We start from the raw sequence: 17,366 nt of genomic DNA on the forward strand, positions 1-17,366 counted from the left end.
ATATCTTAGGAACTAGAATTGGTTGCACAAACTTTATGTGAGCATTTAAAATTGTTCATGTGTTGTCTGGGGGTACTGGCATGGCTAAGACCCAGTTGCCTGATGCTGCAGCAGAGCTTGGCAGCTACATTCATAGCCATTTCTTCAACAACAAAAACAAATAAAATGGAAGGAGTGAAGAAAAGCACTCTCTGACTGGCACATCCAAATGACAAGTTTTAAGCAGTCTCGGCATGAAGAATTTATAAAACTTGAGTCCAGTTGTGGACTCAGAGCTGTTTGACAGCTAACCTGGCATTACAGTAATAGTTGTGGCCTGCCTCATCTCAGGAAGTTGGTCTTTTTCTTTAGCTACTGATTGATTTTGCAAAAGTTTAACCATTCATTCCAAATACTTTCTTGACTTGTAGCAGTTTTCTGGCCGTTTCTGTCCTGATCTTTTTGCCCTGCCCTACCCTGCTTCCCCCCGCCCTTCCCAGCACACTCAAAATTATGTCGTGTCTGCCATTTGAGAGAGCAGGGTTCTGGATGGTTTCCCTTAGATGTGAGCACTTTTCACACAGCTGGTGGGAGCTCTGTGTGCTGCTTGATGTTGGAGTGAGATGTGGGAATAACATGAACTGTGCTGTACTTGCCTGTTTCAGGAGATGGAGCCTTATTTGCCTTTAACTAGCCAGGCTGTGAGATTCTGCATCTCAGGAGCTACGGTGTTGTTCTGGGTGAGCATCTTTTTGAATCATCATTTTAACATATATCAGAGATGCTTATCATTGCTAAGCATCACATTAATACAAGTTGGTTTTAATCATGATGTTAGCACATGCTTTTATTAGTGTTCTGCAGATTTCATCCTGTCATTCAAAGTGCACTTCAATTCTGATAATTTTTTTTTGTAAGGCACTGGAAATCTGCCATTAATTAGTAATTTGATTGGACATTTTAGCATGGGGTAGCTTCTCTGTGACTTATTTGATGTTAACAGACACACTGAAAAAATTGTAGTAAAGGCAAACAAAAAAAAGAATTCACAACAATGAATACAGAGTGAGTTTCAGAGTGGACAGTTGAGTCTAACTTGTCCTTTCCATCTCCTGTCTACACTCTTCTGCACTTTCTCAGATATCAGTATTAAATTGTCAGCTTTTCTTATGTTATCAAAATAATTTTGTTGGTTTTAATGTATATAATGTTACAAAATATTTTGCCTGTCCACTTTTCATTTCAGTGCTGCGGAACTCATACCCACAAAGAATAAAATTTTAAAAATATAAAGCATGATGGTTTACATCTTATTTTCAAAGCATCATGCATATAGTTATAGTGTATACCTACACTAAGGTGCAAGTGTATTTGAAATCTCCCTCCTTTCCTCAGGTGTCCTTGATCATAGCCAGCATGATCGCTGTGATTGTGTATCGCCTTGCAGTGTACGCTGCCTTCGCCAGCCTCATGGAGAACACACAGACCCTGCAGCCCATCAGTGGCTTACTGACCCCTCAGCTGGCAACCTCTGTCACAGCCTCCTGCCTCAATTTTGTCATCATCATGATACTGAATTTCTTCTATGAGAGAATAGCCATCTGGATTACTGATATGGGTAAGCAGGGGTCCTTGAAGGCAAAACTTGGAAGGAATCATTGAAGATTCCATTGAGCACCATCAAGGTGTTCTGCACTGTTGTTCTCAGCTCAGGCACTGTGGGAGCTCTGTAGCTTGCAGCAGATTGCAGCAATGACTGAGATGTATCCATGCAATACTGAATATTTTCTCTGCACATCAGTACTTCTCATAACCTAGTTTCTCCTCATATAATGCTTGTTTATATTAGAACTAGTCTACAGATACAATCACAGACCTGAACATAGTTAAAAATCATCTTGAGTCACCGAATCCAAATCCGACTGTCTTGAAGTAGCAGTATTTCAATTTAGAAATCCTGTAAATATATTTGAAAAAATAGATCACAGCTACCTTTACAAGAAAAAAAGACTAAATAATCGTGACTCGTAGTGTGGGGGAAAAGATGGGATGGGATAGTACATTTTCCATTTTTTTCTGAGCATTGTTTGCTTTAGCTCTGGCTGTACAGACTTGTAGTTACAAAGATGGAAGGCAGAGTTTGAGCAGGATGAGAAGCTGTGCTGAAGATGTGTTATTGTGGCAGTAGCCATTGATAGCAGTACCCTTCCTCTAGAGCTGGAGGCCCAGAAAGAGTGACTGCTTTTGTAGTGTATTTTATGTTTGACTTCTTCTTGCATGCTGGAAATATCATTCCTGCACCTGGCCCAGGCTGTCAGCAGTGTCTGTCCAGACTTTTTTCACTCTTGAACTCCTTGAAATGGTTAGGCCAGATTTGGTGTTCAGACAAGCAGGTATAACCTGCCTCTGGTGCTCTGAACGTTGTGTGTCTCACATCAATATTTAACAGCTCACTGAAAATAAAAATATTTTAAGGAGCTGCAGTCTAGTCAGACTGCCTCACCTGAGTGCTGCCTCCTCTGTCCTGCACACATTCTGATGTCAGGTTCCCAGTAAACACCTCATGTTCTTCTGGCATGCAAACTTATGCAAAGCTTGGAGCATCAGTTTACTCAGTTATACAAAACAACTTTACAATAAAGCAGATGAATTCATCTGCCAGGTCATGACCAATTCAGAGGGGCTTGAATGTTTGTAGTGAATTTTCATAGGCTACTTCCCAACTTGAATTGTTTATATGTTATCATCTAACAGGACATCTGACAATAATATGCTTAGGGCTTCCTGCTGCCTTCAGGGATATAAATGTGACAGATAATGAGCAGCAAAAGGCAGCAAAATCCTAAGCAAAGGTCTGGTCATGTACAGTAGCTCCAAGATGCCTTTACTGTTCCCTATTCTTCTGCCCATTATGGACCTCGTCTTTCAAAGGCACGTGGGTCATGCAGTTTCTGCTGGTTTTAATGATATGCACATACAGTATGTTGGGAAGAAATATTGTAATGTACTTTCTACCACAAAGGAAAAAAAGAATAGTGTGTTGCCAACAGTGAAATCTTCATACTGGAGGAGACTCTTCTAGTTACTGTTTGAAATTCATCTCAGATCTCCTAAAATAGTGTAACATTTGGAGATGGACAAGTGCTAATGGACAGGACAAAGAAGGGGAAATTAAATTTTATAGAAGTTTTAAATATTAATTTCCTTTGCCTTCCTACATCAAATGTTGCATTGTAAAGTAAGAGTAGGGTGTCTGAAAGCAGGAACTCTATCTGCTGAAATGTTTGTAGGTGTTCTTCTTTTCCTTTTTTTTTTCTTGATGGTCAATGTGCATGATGAATATTTGTGAATCTGTATCCTTTGAAAGGGAATAAAGGAACATAAAATTATTCTTTTCTGATTTCACAGAGATCCCCAGAACTCATATGGAGTATGAGAACAGGCTCACTATGAAAATGTTTTTGTTCCAGTTTGTCAACTACTACTCATCCTGCTTCTACGTGGCCTTCTTCAAAGGGAAGTTTGTTGGTTACCCAGGTGCCTACACATACATGTTTAATCGCTGGCGAAATGAAGAGGTGAGATTTTCTTAATTAAGGTGGATTGTTCCCTTCAGCCCTCATAGTCATAAATTTCCAACTGCAAGCTTGGTCTGAAATGAGCTGGACCTCAGCTGGCTGTCCTGAAACTGATGCTGAGACTTCCAATGACTCTTCCTGCTATTGCTAGTCAGGGTAACACCAGCAGTGAAAATCTGTCAGTCACAAGAGTGAAAAATCATAAAGCTTTTCTTGGTCCCAGTTCTGAAATGCCAGTGGGGATCTCACAGTGGGTCTTAAAAAATCTGGTGCTGAGAGCTCCCTGAGTGCAGAAAATTCACCTTGCTGGGGCTGAGGCATGTGTGCTGCACACAGGTCCTGCTGAAGCATCTCTGAGTTACACTGTCTTCATATGGTTGTTATGTTTTGGTGTGCGTTTTGTCTCACACTTGAAGCATTTAAAGCCCTTCTGTAACAGCCTTCTTGAGAGAGTGGCTTAGCTGGCAGTACATGTGGAAATTAAGTATTGTCCTTACAAGTTTTAAGATCTCCTTTCTTGCATTTTTACTGTAGTAAAATACAGTTTATCTGGGTGATACCCGTTATTTGTGTCCATTAACACTTGCTTTGTCTCCACCAGTGTGATCCTGCAGGCTGTTTGATAGAACTGACGACACAGCTCACCATAGTCATGGCTGGCAAGCAGATCTGGGGAAATATCCAAGAGGCTATTGTTCCGTAAGTCCTCTCTGACACTGAGGTGCCCATCTTACAGCCACAGGAAATTCTTGGGAGTTGTGATTACCATATGAGGAAGATAAGAAGAATTCTGTAAATTAAGCACAAATTCTGACACTTATTTCATAAAGGCTTTCAGCCTCCTTTGTGAAAACCATGCTTGTAAAAACATGTTGCATTAAGGAGTTTGTTCAGATAAGGGGAGGGACTATGTTAGACCTGTTGTTTACAAATAGAGATGGGCTGGTGGGAGATCTGGTGGTTGGAGGCCACTTGGGGCATAGTGATCATGAAATTATAGAGTTCTTGATGTTTGGTAATATCAGGAGGAGCTTCAATAAGAATTTTACATTAGAATTCCAGAGGGCAGACTTCAGCCTATTTAGGAGACTCAGTTCTTAAAACAAAGGAGTCCAGGAATGGTGAGTGTGCTTCAAAACAGAGAACTTGAGGGCACAGGAACAAACTGTCCCTGTGTGCCAAAGGTGAGTCAGTGAGGCAGACATCCAGCCCGGATGGGCAATGAGGTTTTGAAGGAACTTAGAAATAAAAAGAGGATATATAATCTTTGGAAGGAGGGTCAAGCCTCTCAGGAAGTATTTAAGGAGGTTGCTAGGGCATGTAGGAAAAAGATTAGGGAGGCCAAAGCTCAGTTCAAACTTAATTTGGCAATTTTTGTAAAGGATAATAAAAATTGTTTCTCTAAATATATTCATGGTAAAAGGAAGGGTAAGACCAGTCTTTGTTCTCTATTGGATGTAGGAGGGAACTTAGTAACTGCAGATGAGGAGAAGGCAGAAATGCTTAACATCTTCTTTGCCCCAGTCTTTAGTGGGAAGACAATTTGTCCTCAGGACAGCTTTCCTCCTGGGTTGGTAAATGGTGTCAGGGAGCAGAATGGTCCCCCTGTTATCCAGGAGGAAGCAGTCAGAGAATCGCTGAGCTGCTTGGATGTTCATAAATCCATGGGACCAGATGAGATCCATCCCAGGGTGATGAGGGAGCTGGCAGATGAGCTGGCAAAGCCACTCCATCATTTACCAACAGTCCTGGCTCACTGGTGAGTTGCAGATGACTGGAAGCTGGACAGTGTGACACCCATTCACAGAAAGGGTAGGAAGGTAATTATAGGCCAGTTAGCCTGACCTCAGTACCAGGTAAGGTAATGGAGCAGTTTATATTGAGTGTTATCATGCAGCACTTACAGGATGGTCAAGACTCAGCCAGTGTGAGTTTAGGAGGGGTAGGTCGTGTTTGACCAACCTGATCTCCTTTGGTGACCAGGTGACCTGCCTGGTGGGTGCAGCAAAGGCTGTGGATTTGTCTGTTTGCACTTCAGCAAGGCCTCTGACACTGTCTCCCACAGCAGACTCCTGGAAAAGCTGCAGCTCATGGCTTGGACAGGAGCACTCTGTGCTGGGTTAAGAACTGGCTGGATGGCCACGCCCAGAGTGGTGGGTGAGCAGTGCTGCATCCAGCTGGGGACAGTCACCAGTGGTGTCCCCCAGGGCTCTGTGCTGGGGCCAGTCCTGTTCAGTATTTTTATTGATATGGATGAAGGCATTGAGTCTTTCATTAGTAAATTTGCAGACAACACTAAGTTGGGAGCATGTGTTGATCTGCTGGAAGGTAGGAGGGCTCTGCAAAGAGACCTGGAATGGTTGGATGAATTGGCAGAGTCCAATAGGATGATGTTTAATAAATCCAAGTGCTGAGTGCTGCATTTTGGCCACAATAACCCCCTGCAGTGCTCCAGGCTGGGGACAGTGTGGCTGGACAGTGCCCAGGCAGGAAGGGACCTGGGGACACTGATGGAGCAGCTGGACATGAGCCAGCAGTGTGCCCTGGTGGCCAAGAAGGCCAGTGGCCCCTGGCCTGGATCAGGAATGGTGTGACCAGCAGGAGCAGGGGGGTCATTGTTCCCCTGTACTCAGCACAGGTGAGGTCACACCTCGAGTGCTGTGTCCAGTTCTGTCCCCTCAGTTCAGGGAGGACCTTGAGACACTCGAGCACATCCAGAGGAGGCAATGAGGCTGGGGAGGGGAACACAAACCCTGTGAGGAAGGGCTGAGGGAGCTGGGGTTGTTTAACCTCGAGAAAAGGAGACTCAGGGGTGACCTTGTCACTCTCTACAGCTCCTGAAAGGTGGCTGTGGGCAGGTGGGGTTGTTCTCTCTCACCAGGCAGCACTGACAGAACAAGAGGACACAGTCTCAAGCTGCACCAATATAGGTTGGATATTAGGAAAAAGTTTTTTACAGAAAGAATAATAGAGTATTGGAATAGTTTGCCTGGGGAGGTGGTGGAGTCATCATCCCTGGATGTGTTTAAAATTGGATGTGGCACTTGGTGCCATGGTTTAGTTGAGGTATTAGGGCATGGATTGGACTCTGTCTTGAAGGTCTCTTCCAACCTATTAATTCTGTGGTGCTGATTTCACAGAATATTGTGATTTGGAAGGGACCTGCAAGGATCATTCCTGCTCTTAGGTGAATGGGCTGTACAGGGAGTAAACCCACCAGGTTGGTGTTACTAGCACCGTGCTCCAGCCAAGTGAGCCAGTCTGATCTGCTTCTCTCATGTACAGCTGGATCTGTAACTGGTGGGGTCGCCGGAAAGCCAGAAATAATCCTGAAAATTTATACAGTCGCTGGGAGCAAGACCATGATCTGCAGACATTTGGAGCCTTAGGCCTGTTCTACGAATATTTAGAAATGGGTAAGTTTAAAATTACACATTTGGAATTGAAGACAGGACACACTGTACTGACACTTGGAAAAGAACGAATTTTCTCAATTAATTGTTGTGGGTTGATGCCACCACTTTCATCTGCATTTACAGGACAATTCACTGCTGGAAATTACTAAATAGGTCAGCCCAATTTAAAAAAAACCCAGCTATCTTTGCATCTTGAGCTGCTGGGAATTTCACAGAAACACTGCAAAGACTTTCTGTTTTCCTCATTTGAATGGGGAACATTATTCTCAGTGCAACCAGCTGCCTCTGTGTCTGTTCTTTTCTTGTTCCGAAGCATGTTCTTAGCTGATGTCAGTGGAAATTTTAAGTATGGGATGAGTGCCAAATGTACTGTAAGGATGGGTACTGCAGACATGAGATCTACAAACTGGCTAGAGGAGAATCCCTGCAGCTTTAGTCTTGCACTGATCAGTGCTTCAGTTCAGTCCGTTCGACCAGCAGAGGGAGTGTGGGCAAGGGATATGGGTTTTCAAAGGCAGCGTGACCATGTCAGCACATAACAGTAGTTCAGAAAACCTGAGAAACTGAGACTAGAACTGCAGCCAAGCTAAATCTAAAGGACACTTCTTGGCTATTACAAGGATACATTTTGTTGAAAAATGAACCTTTGTATTGCTTTATTTCTGCAGAAATAGTTTTCCTTGTTCTAGAGATGCATAGTGTTATTATCACTTTAATTTGATACAGGGCTGTGGTCTTGTGAAACTAATACACTCAGAACAATCAGTGTTGCCAGCCAGGTCCTTGCACTTCCAGAACCAGAACTATGAGCCAGCCTTATCCCAGGGCTGCTAAGCTAGTAGGAATTTTGTTGCTTGTCTGAGGTGAAGATCTTACCACTGAAATCGTGGTAGATGACTGGTGTATGACTGAAATCAGGAATGACTGGTGTGTGGGAATTTGTTTTTATCCACTACCTACAAAATGTTCTGTTTCCTTTATTTGAAATGTAGTGGCAGTATTGGCTGTCTGCTGAGGATTATCACATTCTGTACTGAGATACTTAATTTTGGTAACCACTGAAAGGATCATTTGTATATTTTATTTGCAATTCTTAAACTAATGTCAAGATTCTCCAATGGAACTATTGCATATAGAATTGTTATGAATGTTTTGATTAAATCAGTAACAGTAGGTGGAGGTAAGGTTGTGAGGTGTCCAAATTGATAAATAAAAGAAGAACAAGATGGTACAAGCTGCAAGAGAACAAAACTGGCCTGATAACAATTGAGAAATTTGATGGATGAATACATCTCAATTCCCCTACATTACACACCGTTCATATGAGAACTGCAGCACCATGAGAGGATTGGTATTCCAGCACTGCTGGCAGCATCATTTCACAGGACCCAAATGCCCATTCCTATGGGTGCTGCTGAATGGCAGCCTGAAGGGACTGGACAAGTCTTGGCACTGGGGCTGATTGTCACTGAGCTCAGACCAGGGCTGGAGATGACTTGTGCAGCCTGGCAGAAGTTTGCCATTTGTCTGCTAGTGGTAGACTCCTCACTCTGAGAATTCTTTTGGTAGGGCAGATTTTGACACTTTGTTTTTCTGTCTTGCAGTCATTCAGTTTGGATTCATTACACTTTTTGTGGCATCCTTTCCCCTGGCTCCCCTTCTTGCTCTGATGAATAATATCCTGGAGATTCGTGTAGACTCCTGGAAATTAACCACTCAGTATAGAAGACCTGTGGCTGCAAAAGCACACAGCATAGGGGTGTGGCAGGAAATCCTCAACGGGATGGCCATTCTGTCTGTTGTCACTAATGTAAGTATGTTAACTGTGCTGCATCAACACTGATTCTTCCATGTATTTAAAATGTGAAGAATTATAAACCAGCTGATGATTTTTCTCTTTCATCAACACTGTACCATGTTAACCTACAAAGATACTATCAAACCATTTAAGTGGTTTGGCTTGCCCATATGTTGACAGTGTGCAGCTCCCAATCCACATTTTATTGGCCATAATCTTTCATTCAGTTTTCTGTGTTTTTCAGCCCTTTGGAATGGCAGAAGCCAGTATGAAGCTTAGTCTGATGAAGCACACTGGTTGCCCAGAGGGAACTGTAGGGGACAGGAAGGGTGGATGAATTCTATGGGTCAGATGCATTTTTGTCCTTGTCACTATAAGGCCTGTTCTGTGAGAATTGTGCTCTGCTTCTGGATGCCTCTGTGGGAGCAGTGGCTCCAAGTGTTTTTTATAAACTGGTAACTACATGCTATGCCAGTATTTCACTGGAAACATAATGTAAAGCAGACTACTGAGCACAAGAGATGCCTCTTTTTAGTGTGTCTCAGGCAACAAACCCACTTGCAGGCACTGCCAAAGTAGCACAATACTTCAGCATCTTAAATATCTCAGGCTTCCAGGCAAAATGTGCTGAGGCTGCAGTCAGCATCTTTTACCAAGGTGAAGTGCCCTAATCATGCTTCTCACCTGTTCTCAACAGATTCTGGGTAATGTCACAGAACCACAATCCCTTTATAAATCTGCTCTCAAATTTTGTGTGCCACTTCCCTTATTTCTTTTCCCAATTTCTTTTCAGGCTTTTATTGTTGCATTCACATCAGATATGATCCCTCGTTTAGTTTACTACTATGCTTATTCTGAAAATGAAGACTCGCCAATGTCTGGATACATAAACAACAGTTTGTCAGTGTTTCTAATCTCAGATTTTCCTGAGAGAAATGAACCTAATGAGAATCCAGAAAACTTTGTTGTATGCAGGTTGGTGTAATAGTATTTTATCACTTTGTATAGAGCACAGCATAAAAAAATCTATGCAGATCTAAGTAGTCCATTAGAAAATAAATTATGTCGTTCTTATAATTCTCAAGTGTGAGAAGTAATATTTAGGCTATTGACAAGGTAATGCTTGAGGTGGTGAGAGACCAAGCCTATAACAAAAACAATCACCTCAAAAAAAAAAATCACCACTAAGAGTCTCATTGCTAACTTGCATTTTGCTTTTTCTTCATTGGATTTTTTCTTTACTTAATTACACTATTGATTTTTTGAGCAAGGAAGGAAATTCATGTCCCTAAAGTTGCAAACTTCAGCCTATATTTTCAAAGATTTTTGGGCCGAATAAGTGGACAAGAAAGCAGAATAAAGGAGATGATTAAATCTCAAAGCTGAAAATGAGATATGGTATTTAAAATCAATCCTTATTTTGCTTGATTGGACCAAAAATCAGGCCTATCGTGCTTTCATTTAAAAAGTATCCTTTCTTGCTAGCAGCAGCATTAAAGATTCTAGAATAATTGCAAAAGAACTTTGGAAATGGTAAAATAAAAGTATTGATTGGATGAAAAACATCTCAAAGCAAACAGAAAACCCCCCAAACCAACCACCCCAGCACTTTGAGAAACAGCTACATTTGTTTGGTGGTGTAGAACATGCATTCAAGTCTGTCCCTTCAGGAAACCCTGCATCTGTCCAGTCCATGATCTACTCATGTCTGTCACATTTATTCAAGAAGAGTCCATTATTGATATGGATGTAGCACATCCTGTCCTGTATTATCACCCATCACCTTGTCCTGTATTATTTGATCATTGCCTGAAAAACAAGTAACCTGTGTACCAAATTTCACATCACACATCCTCATCTCTGTTCTGTTGCTGTGTGAGTGAGGGTGTTTAGGCAAACACAAAGATAGAAACAAATTGAGAGGCAACCTTTTTCTGCAAAAGGAAACAGACCATTTAAAACAAGAAAAAGGTTCCTTAAGTGACAGTTGTACTTGCTTGTAAGTGTCACTAAGCTTGTAGTCTGTCCCAGGCTGAATGTGACATTTCACCTTTGCATGTCTGTCATTCCAACAGGTACAGAGACTATCGATATCCTCCAGAACATGAAAGGAAATATTTACACTCTATGCAGTTCTGGCACATTCTTGCTGCAAAACTGGCCTTTATAATTATTATGGAGGTATGTTCTCTACAAAATTTCCTTCTGAATTGGTACCTTATGATTTCTCTAGATGGTTACTAATGTTACAGAAAATAAAATTTCTGGGAGTATAAAATAATTTGTTCCCTGGGTAGTACCAAGTACTCATGTCCTAAATGATTACTGTTACTGGGCCTTTTAACATCAGTGACCTGACCTCAGAGTATGAACAGTGAAAATGGCTGAGGAGACTGCAAATGTTGATCAAAATAATCAGCAAAATAAAAAATGTCTTTATGCCAGTGGAAGAGATGAAAGCCTCCAGGACTAGCCCTTCCACTCCTCTTGCTTTCATTAAAGAACTGTATGTGAGATGACTGTGTTCAAAATCCAGACAGCATTTTGCAGTGATGTATATTGGTTAAAACCAGCTTAATCAATAGTTTGGATAACTGGCACTTCAGTGTTAAGCCACTGCTTTGCAAGTTATGAAGAGAAAAGGAAGTAGTTCAAGTGCTCATCTCATCACTTTTCCTGCTGTGTTTCATCAGCTCTCAATAGCTAAGTGTTACCAGCACAGCTGTGTGAACTTTCTAACAAACTGCACAGAGCAGTTAAAAAGTGATGGTTGAGATTCAGGCCCTGACACTTTCCTCTTGGGTTTGCTAAGTCATTAATCATTTGGAATTGAAATTTCTGCATAAAAAGATGGGTTTAAATCTTCATGCATATCATATATACACATTAATTTGCTGCATATTGTTCCAGGACAGCCAAATGAAATGTATTTTATTGTGAACAAAAAGTGGCCTATTTGGTGTCAGATAAAACAAGAGGTGTTGCATTTGGTAATGAGTTGTTTTTGGTTTTTTTTTTAGCATGTTGTATTCATCGTCAAATTCTTTGTAGCTTGGATGATCCCTGATGTTCCTGCAGATGTGAAAGCCAAAATAAAACGTGAGAAGTATTTAACACAAAAAATCCTACATGAATATGAACTTGAAAAACTGAAGGAGAGACTGTGCCAAGGTGATAAAAGAGCCACAGAAAAAGAATTCATTGCCACAGAAGGAAGAATGGAGCTATCCAGAGCAATGTAGCCAAAATCCAACTGCTTGGGATTTAACTTGTTTTAGCTTTTTTTATCTGTGGTTTGCTCAGTATGCATCATGTTGAAAGCTGTAAGACAGTTCAACCCTTCTCTTTCAGTCCAAAGATTTTAGAGTTTTCTTTAAAAGCTTTACTGAGCTTTGAAGGTATAGGAAATCTATTTAACTGTATGATTTCAACACTGGTTTTTATTTACCCATTGCTTTGAATAGAAAATGTAATCTTGTAATCCTAGAATTTGGACTCTTGGTACAGGGACTGTTAACCTCAAAGGGCTCACAGGACATGATAAAGTCATTTTCCACCAAGCCCTCTCGCTGTTGCTAATTGCAACATTCCAGGCTGTATCCCAGCTGACTGAAAAGGATACCACAGAGGACTACTGCTGTGGAAAATGCTGAGAATTATTATTTTTATTATGTGATAATTTAAATAGAACACTCCTTTTACAAAGGTTAAAGTTTGGGGCTTTTTTTATATTCACTATGTCTTACGAAACATTGGTTTGAACTTCTATACGTTTTGTAGAAGAAGTTGAATTTTAAAGATATATTGGCTTAATTCCACTTGGAATTATTTATAGGCACAAAATTCAGTCAATACATACTAATGAAGGGAAAAAAAAGCCATAATTTATTTTCATAAAGATACAATTTATGGAAGAGTCTGCTCTCTAAATGCAGATATTGTGGAATCACCTAATTGCAGTAGGTTTTGAAAAGATGTATGTGATTTGGAGAATAACAGTTATTTAATTTCTCATTCTTAAAAACTGCCATTGGAAGATTGTTTGACATTGTTTTTGGCCAAAGCTGTTCATTCATTTATTTCTTTGTTTGGATTCTCAATGAATGCCAGCAAAGGGCTAAAGCTGTGTGTCTGTCCTTGATTCATGCTATGGAGTGTGCCTGCACTCCATGGCAGTGGTTTGGGAGCTGGACCACTATACCAGTCAATTTAGCTGAATGGTTTGGTCTTGGATTTTTGTCCAAAAGATTTTAAGCATGCCAAATAATCTATGTTTGTGCTGTTATTGTCCTTACACATAGTATCCTGAGGCTTGGGAGTTGTTCTGGTTTTTTTTTTTTTCCTTTTGAATCTTTGGGAAGGGATTTTTTTTTCTTTTTTGTTAGGTGGCTTTTCTACAAAGTTACTGAGTTTATAAATATATAACTATTTGTGCAAAGTAGCTTCCAGCTGTTCAAGAATGTGCCCTCATTTTCTAATTTAAAGCAGGTAGGCATTTTAATGATTTTGCTGTATATTTAAAACATATCAACGCTTCCATGCTTAGTGCCTTGTTTCTTTGCATTTGGCAAGAGGTGTGAAAATGATCTCTGCAGGGCAGTGCCTATTTCCAAAATGAGTGCATCAGGATACTGTGAACCTGCAGACAGAACTGTTCAGTGTTACCAAACCATGCCTGCCTTGGCACACTTCTGTTTCAGTGCCATGTGGACTGTTGGAGTGCAGTTCATGCCTAGACTGCAGATTGTTCTAAGCCCAGATTATTGAGTTCTCTCGTGCTGAATATACAAGCTAGACAAGATGAGAAAATTTTGCTCTATTTGCACTTTGAAAGTTATACTTCCTCGCAAGTATACATATAAGAATTGGGATTTATATTCCATATCAGCTGAATGATGTACTGTTTACTAGTACCACAACTTAGGGTATTTTGTCTTAGCAATCCTTGCCTGTGTCTTGGAGTACTTGGCGAGTAACCTTAATGTTGTAACAGTTTGAAATCAATGTCCTGAGTGGAGCTGTTGTTATTAGCAAAAGAATGAATATTTAAGTGCCTACCTCGAGCACACATCACACGGTTTGGCTGCCAGTGCAGGAGTTGATGCCGATGTACATTTCTCATTACTGTAAGTTATTCACCTTCATTCTCTAAGGTGGCTTGATCAATCAAGCATGTTGGCAATTTCTGTTCATGATGAACTGATCATGTTCTTGAATATTCAGATATATTTGAAGTAATGGATTTGTTGGAGGTATGCATGTGTAAATAAATTAGCTCTGCTGCTTAATGTGTAAGCCAAAGAAGAGTATCAGCCATCAGTAATCACATATCAAACACCACAGTTTGCACTGTGAAAGCACTGTGCTGCATCTTGCACATATACTGTTAATTAAACTGCTTAATTTAGATGTTGTGAGTTTGTTACTGTTTGCAATGCAAACAGATGCTTCAAACAGAAAGATAATGAGATACAAAAGGTTCTGTGCAAAATGTACAGCCTGACTGAAGCTGAAAACAGATTTGGAAAGTCAACATTAGATGCACTATTTCTACTTATGAAAAATTAGTTTCTTCAAGTAATAAAGTGTCCTGATATGCTACCCTTGAAAAGATATCAGCAAAGTAGGTGTGTTGTGAAGGAACAATGCTATTTAAAAGCAAGACAGAGGAAAAGAAGGAAATGCATTTTTTTTTGGGATACAGCATTGATATGCAGACCTTTGAATTTAAATTTATGTTTTGACTCCTACTTTCTGCTTCATACAAACTCATTTTTTAAGAACACTTGCTATTTAATGCAGTACAAACAGATGTTTTGTATGTGTTGTATCATATAATAGAAAGTGGAAAAACCCCTGGGATCAGCTTATTTAGAAAGAAATATGTATGTATCTTAAAAATAAGTCATTACACTTCATAGCATTACTTCTTTGTATACAGAAGCTATTGAAAAGAGAATATGTTGTCATACTAAAAGCTAATATCACAAAAAATTAGTCTTGACACCTTTTTACATAATAGTTTGTCTGTACTTGCCATTAAGCAGTATTTTGACTAAAGATGTCGGTATGGTTGTGTTTATAATGATTCATATATGTTTCCTAAAGTGTTCTTGAAAAGTGACAAAAGTAAGGAAAGCCTGGTCAGTCTGGAGATGTGCTGATTCTTACTGTTATTGAATATTTCATTTTGATGTGATTTCGTATCTAAAAGTGTCCTTTAACCAAAGTGAATAAAATTCTGTGTTGCAATTACTGTAATTTAAGCAACAATAGATTGCCTCACTGGAAGTGGTTACACAAAATAAAATTGACCTTTCAAGTGTAATACAATCAGGGATTTTTAAAATTTTTTCTTTTCAAGTAAAATTTAGGTTTTTTACCTTGGGAAGGTTTAGTGTGGTATGTTCTAAGCAAAGGACTGCAACTACTATAAGACACTATCCTGTTTTTTCTAGAAAGTTTTTTTTTTACTATGCTTTTACTTTTTAATGTAATACTGTCAGTTTGAGGCAACAGAATGGAGTGAAAATAGATGGAGTTTCTAACTATTCTACATGTACCACTTGTTTGACTTGTACTGTCTTGTAATCTGAGTGGCATTTTTGTCTGCTAAGTATGTTGCTGATATATATGATACACTAATGTTGGAATAAATTTTTTAAACATTCTGCTAACATTTATTATGCACATATAATAAGATCTAAATCTAGCAAATAAAGCTGTGTTCATTTTTAATGTGCTGTCAATTTGTGTGTGAAAATTCCAAGAACTGAGAGAGAAGCTGGAGTACTAAAAGTCAAATGCCTGGAGAGCTTCCTGGAGGAGAATATTCATACAGATTTCTGCAGCTCATGTATATTGTGTTCATACAGATCCATTTTCAGCCAGGCTGCTCTTCCCTGTGTTATCTGGATACCGTTTTTATTCCTGCAGTGCCAGAACCTGAGGTGACTTCTCAAGTTCTCAGTCACACAGGCACTTTCCACACGCAGCACAAGTGGTTCACATACATGCACTTTAGAAATAGCTCTGAGTACATGTACTGGAAAAGATGGCAGGGCTGAAGCATTCCCAAGGAACTGCTAAGTCTTACAATACATATTTTAATCTTTCTTAAAAGTCACTTCTGGGACCAGTGAAGGGCTTTGGGTTAAATCACAGGGAATCTGGCTTGAACTTTATGGCTTACTCTCAATAGGTGCTTTTATCTCAGCTTGTCACCTGTCCTATTGTATCACCTTGGCAGGACTTGGGGAACAGGGTCACCTGCCAGACTTGGTGGGTCATTTCCTTTGTAACTTTGAAATTATAAACTAAGACACATGCAATTTAAGCAAGTTAAAGAAAGGTATAAGATGAATAAAAGAATCTTCTCTGTATTAAAAAAGGAGAGATGAAAAAAAAGACCAAAGCGAGCAAAGTGTAATTATATAATATGGTACCACTACTGTGCTCGTTACTGAGGTGAGACAGGGTACTTAAAATTTAAGTATGAAAATAAAAAAGCATTAAAAAGGAGAAGAAATTGGTAGCAAAAGCAAGAGAGGAGAGAGGAAAAAAAGATGAAAGAAGGTGCTGTTGTTTCACAGGATATGGGGAATATTTATATATTAAGTTGTGGATTTTCAGGTGCATTCAAGCTTTGCTCTTGGAGGTTAAATCTTGCCTCCACCAAGGCCTGTGGTAAATGAGTAATTTAAATTTAGAGTTGAATTAGGGGTACAATGTCATCCAAAGCAAAGTATATTTTATAAAAAGAGTAGCATGATAGCTTGTGAGAAGACATTCACGAATTCTGATACAAACCTGGCGCTCCACATGATTAGAAATTGTAGCTACCCTTCCAAAGTCTGTCCTGGGCTGACTTTGTGCTGCCTGTATCCCCAGTGTCTGTTCTGTTGGTGTTGGATGTTGGGTTCTGCACTTTAAGGCTGGTTCCAAGGGTGAGGGGGGAGAGAGGAGGCAGAGTTTGTTATCACAGACTGCCCTTGCTCCCTGCATCCTTCCCCCTGACTGTGCTGTCTGCACTGGGCAGCAGCTCAGAGCTCTCCTTTGCTCTTGGCAGTTTCTGACTCGCTGAGGCAGACAAGTTCCCTGGCCTGTGGCTTTTTCCTTTTTCTTGGAACTGTTCAAACCTGCTGTGGACTGCAAACCCAGAGGAGCCCCAGGAGCTCCCAGCTGTGTCCCACCAGGCCTGGGCTGGGCTGTGACATTTCCCAGGGATGGAGGGACTGAGAACAGCCTGAGAGAGCCGGGCTGCAGCCACGGAAGGGACTCTGCTGAATTTGTCATCTCCTCAGAGCACTGAGAGGTTCTGCTCTTTAGTATTGCTCACTTTTGTGCTGGGAAGTGCTTTGCCTGTTAAATAAACAGCTTTTTTCCACTTCTCTCTGAGGAAATCTTTTCCCGAGCCGTTTAGGGGAGGAGCCACTTGAATCTGTTTCCTAGAGAGACCCAATTCAGAGGTTTCCTCCCAAATTTCCCCTAAACAAGACACTCATTCATTTAACTTGTGCACCAAAATTCAGTGGTTCTACTTCTGAATCAGAAAAGTAGGTAAGGCATCTATATCATCTACCCAGATTAAAGGCT

At 40.3% G+C, this 17,366-nt stretch overlaps 1 protein-coding gene across 11 annotated transcripts in view; it reads left to right on the forward strand.

The window, feature by feature from the left end:
• The window catches only part of ANO5 (anoctamin 5), a 55,117-nt gene extending 39,608 nt beyond the window's left edge, over window positions 1-15,509 (forward strand). For all 11 annotated transcript variants that reach the window (XM_088175377.1, XM_088175379.1, XM_088175382.1 and 8 more), the window contains 9 exons: window positions 645-719; window positions 1,375-1,597; window positions 3,388-3,557; window positions 4,159-4,256; window positions 6,843-6,973; window positions 8,578-8,783; window positions 9,565-9,746; window positions 10,847-10,952; window positions 11,792-15,509. In XM_088175377.1, the coding sequence (XP_088031503.1) occupies window positions 645-719; window positions 1,375-1,597; window positions 3,388-3,557; window positions 4,159-4,256; window positions 6,843-6,973; window positions 8,578-8,783; window positions 9,565-9,746; window positions 10,847-10,952; window positions 11,792-12,013 (1,413 nt within the window). In that variant the 3' untranslated portion in view covers window positions 12,014-15,509. The remainder of the gene's footprint in view (window positions 1-644; window positions 720-1,374; window positions 1,598-3,387; window positions 3,558-4,158; window positions 4,257-6,842; window positions 6,974-8,577; window positions 8,784-9,564; window positions 9,747-10,846; window positions 10,953-11,791) is intronic.
• The last annotated feature ends 1,857 nt before the right edge of the window (window positions 15,510-17,366 follow it).

Source organism: Sturnus vulgaris, chromosome 18 (genome assembly GCF_052056855.1).
Source record: "Sturnus vulgaris isolate bStuVul1 chromosome 18, bStuVul1.hap1, whole genome shotgun sequence".
Classification (NCBI taxonomy): Eukaryota; Metazoa; Chordata; class Aves; order Passeriformes; family Sturnidae; genus Sturnus; species Sturnus vulgaris.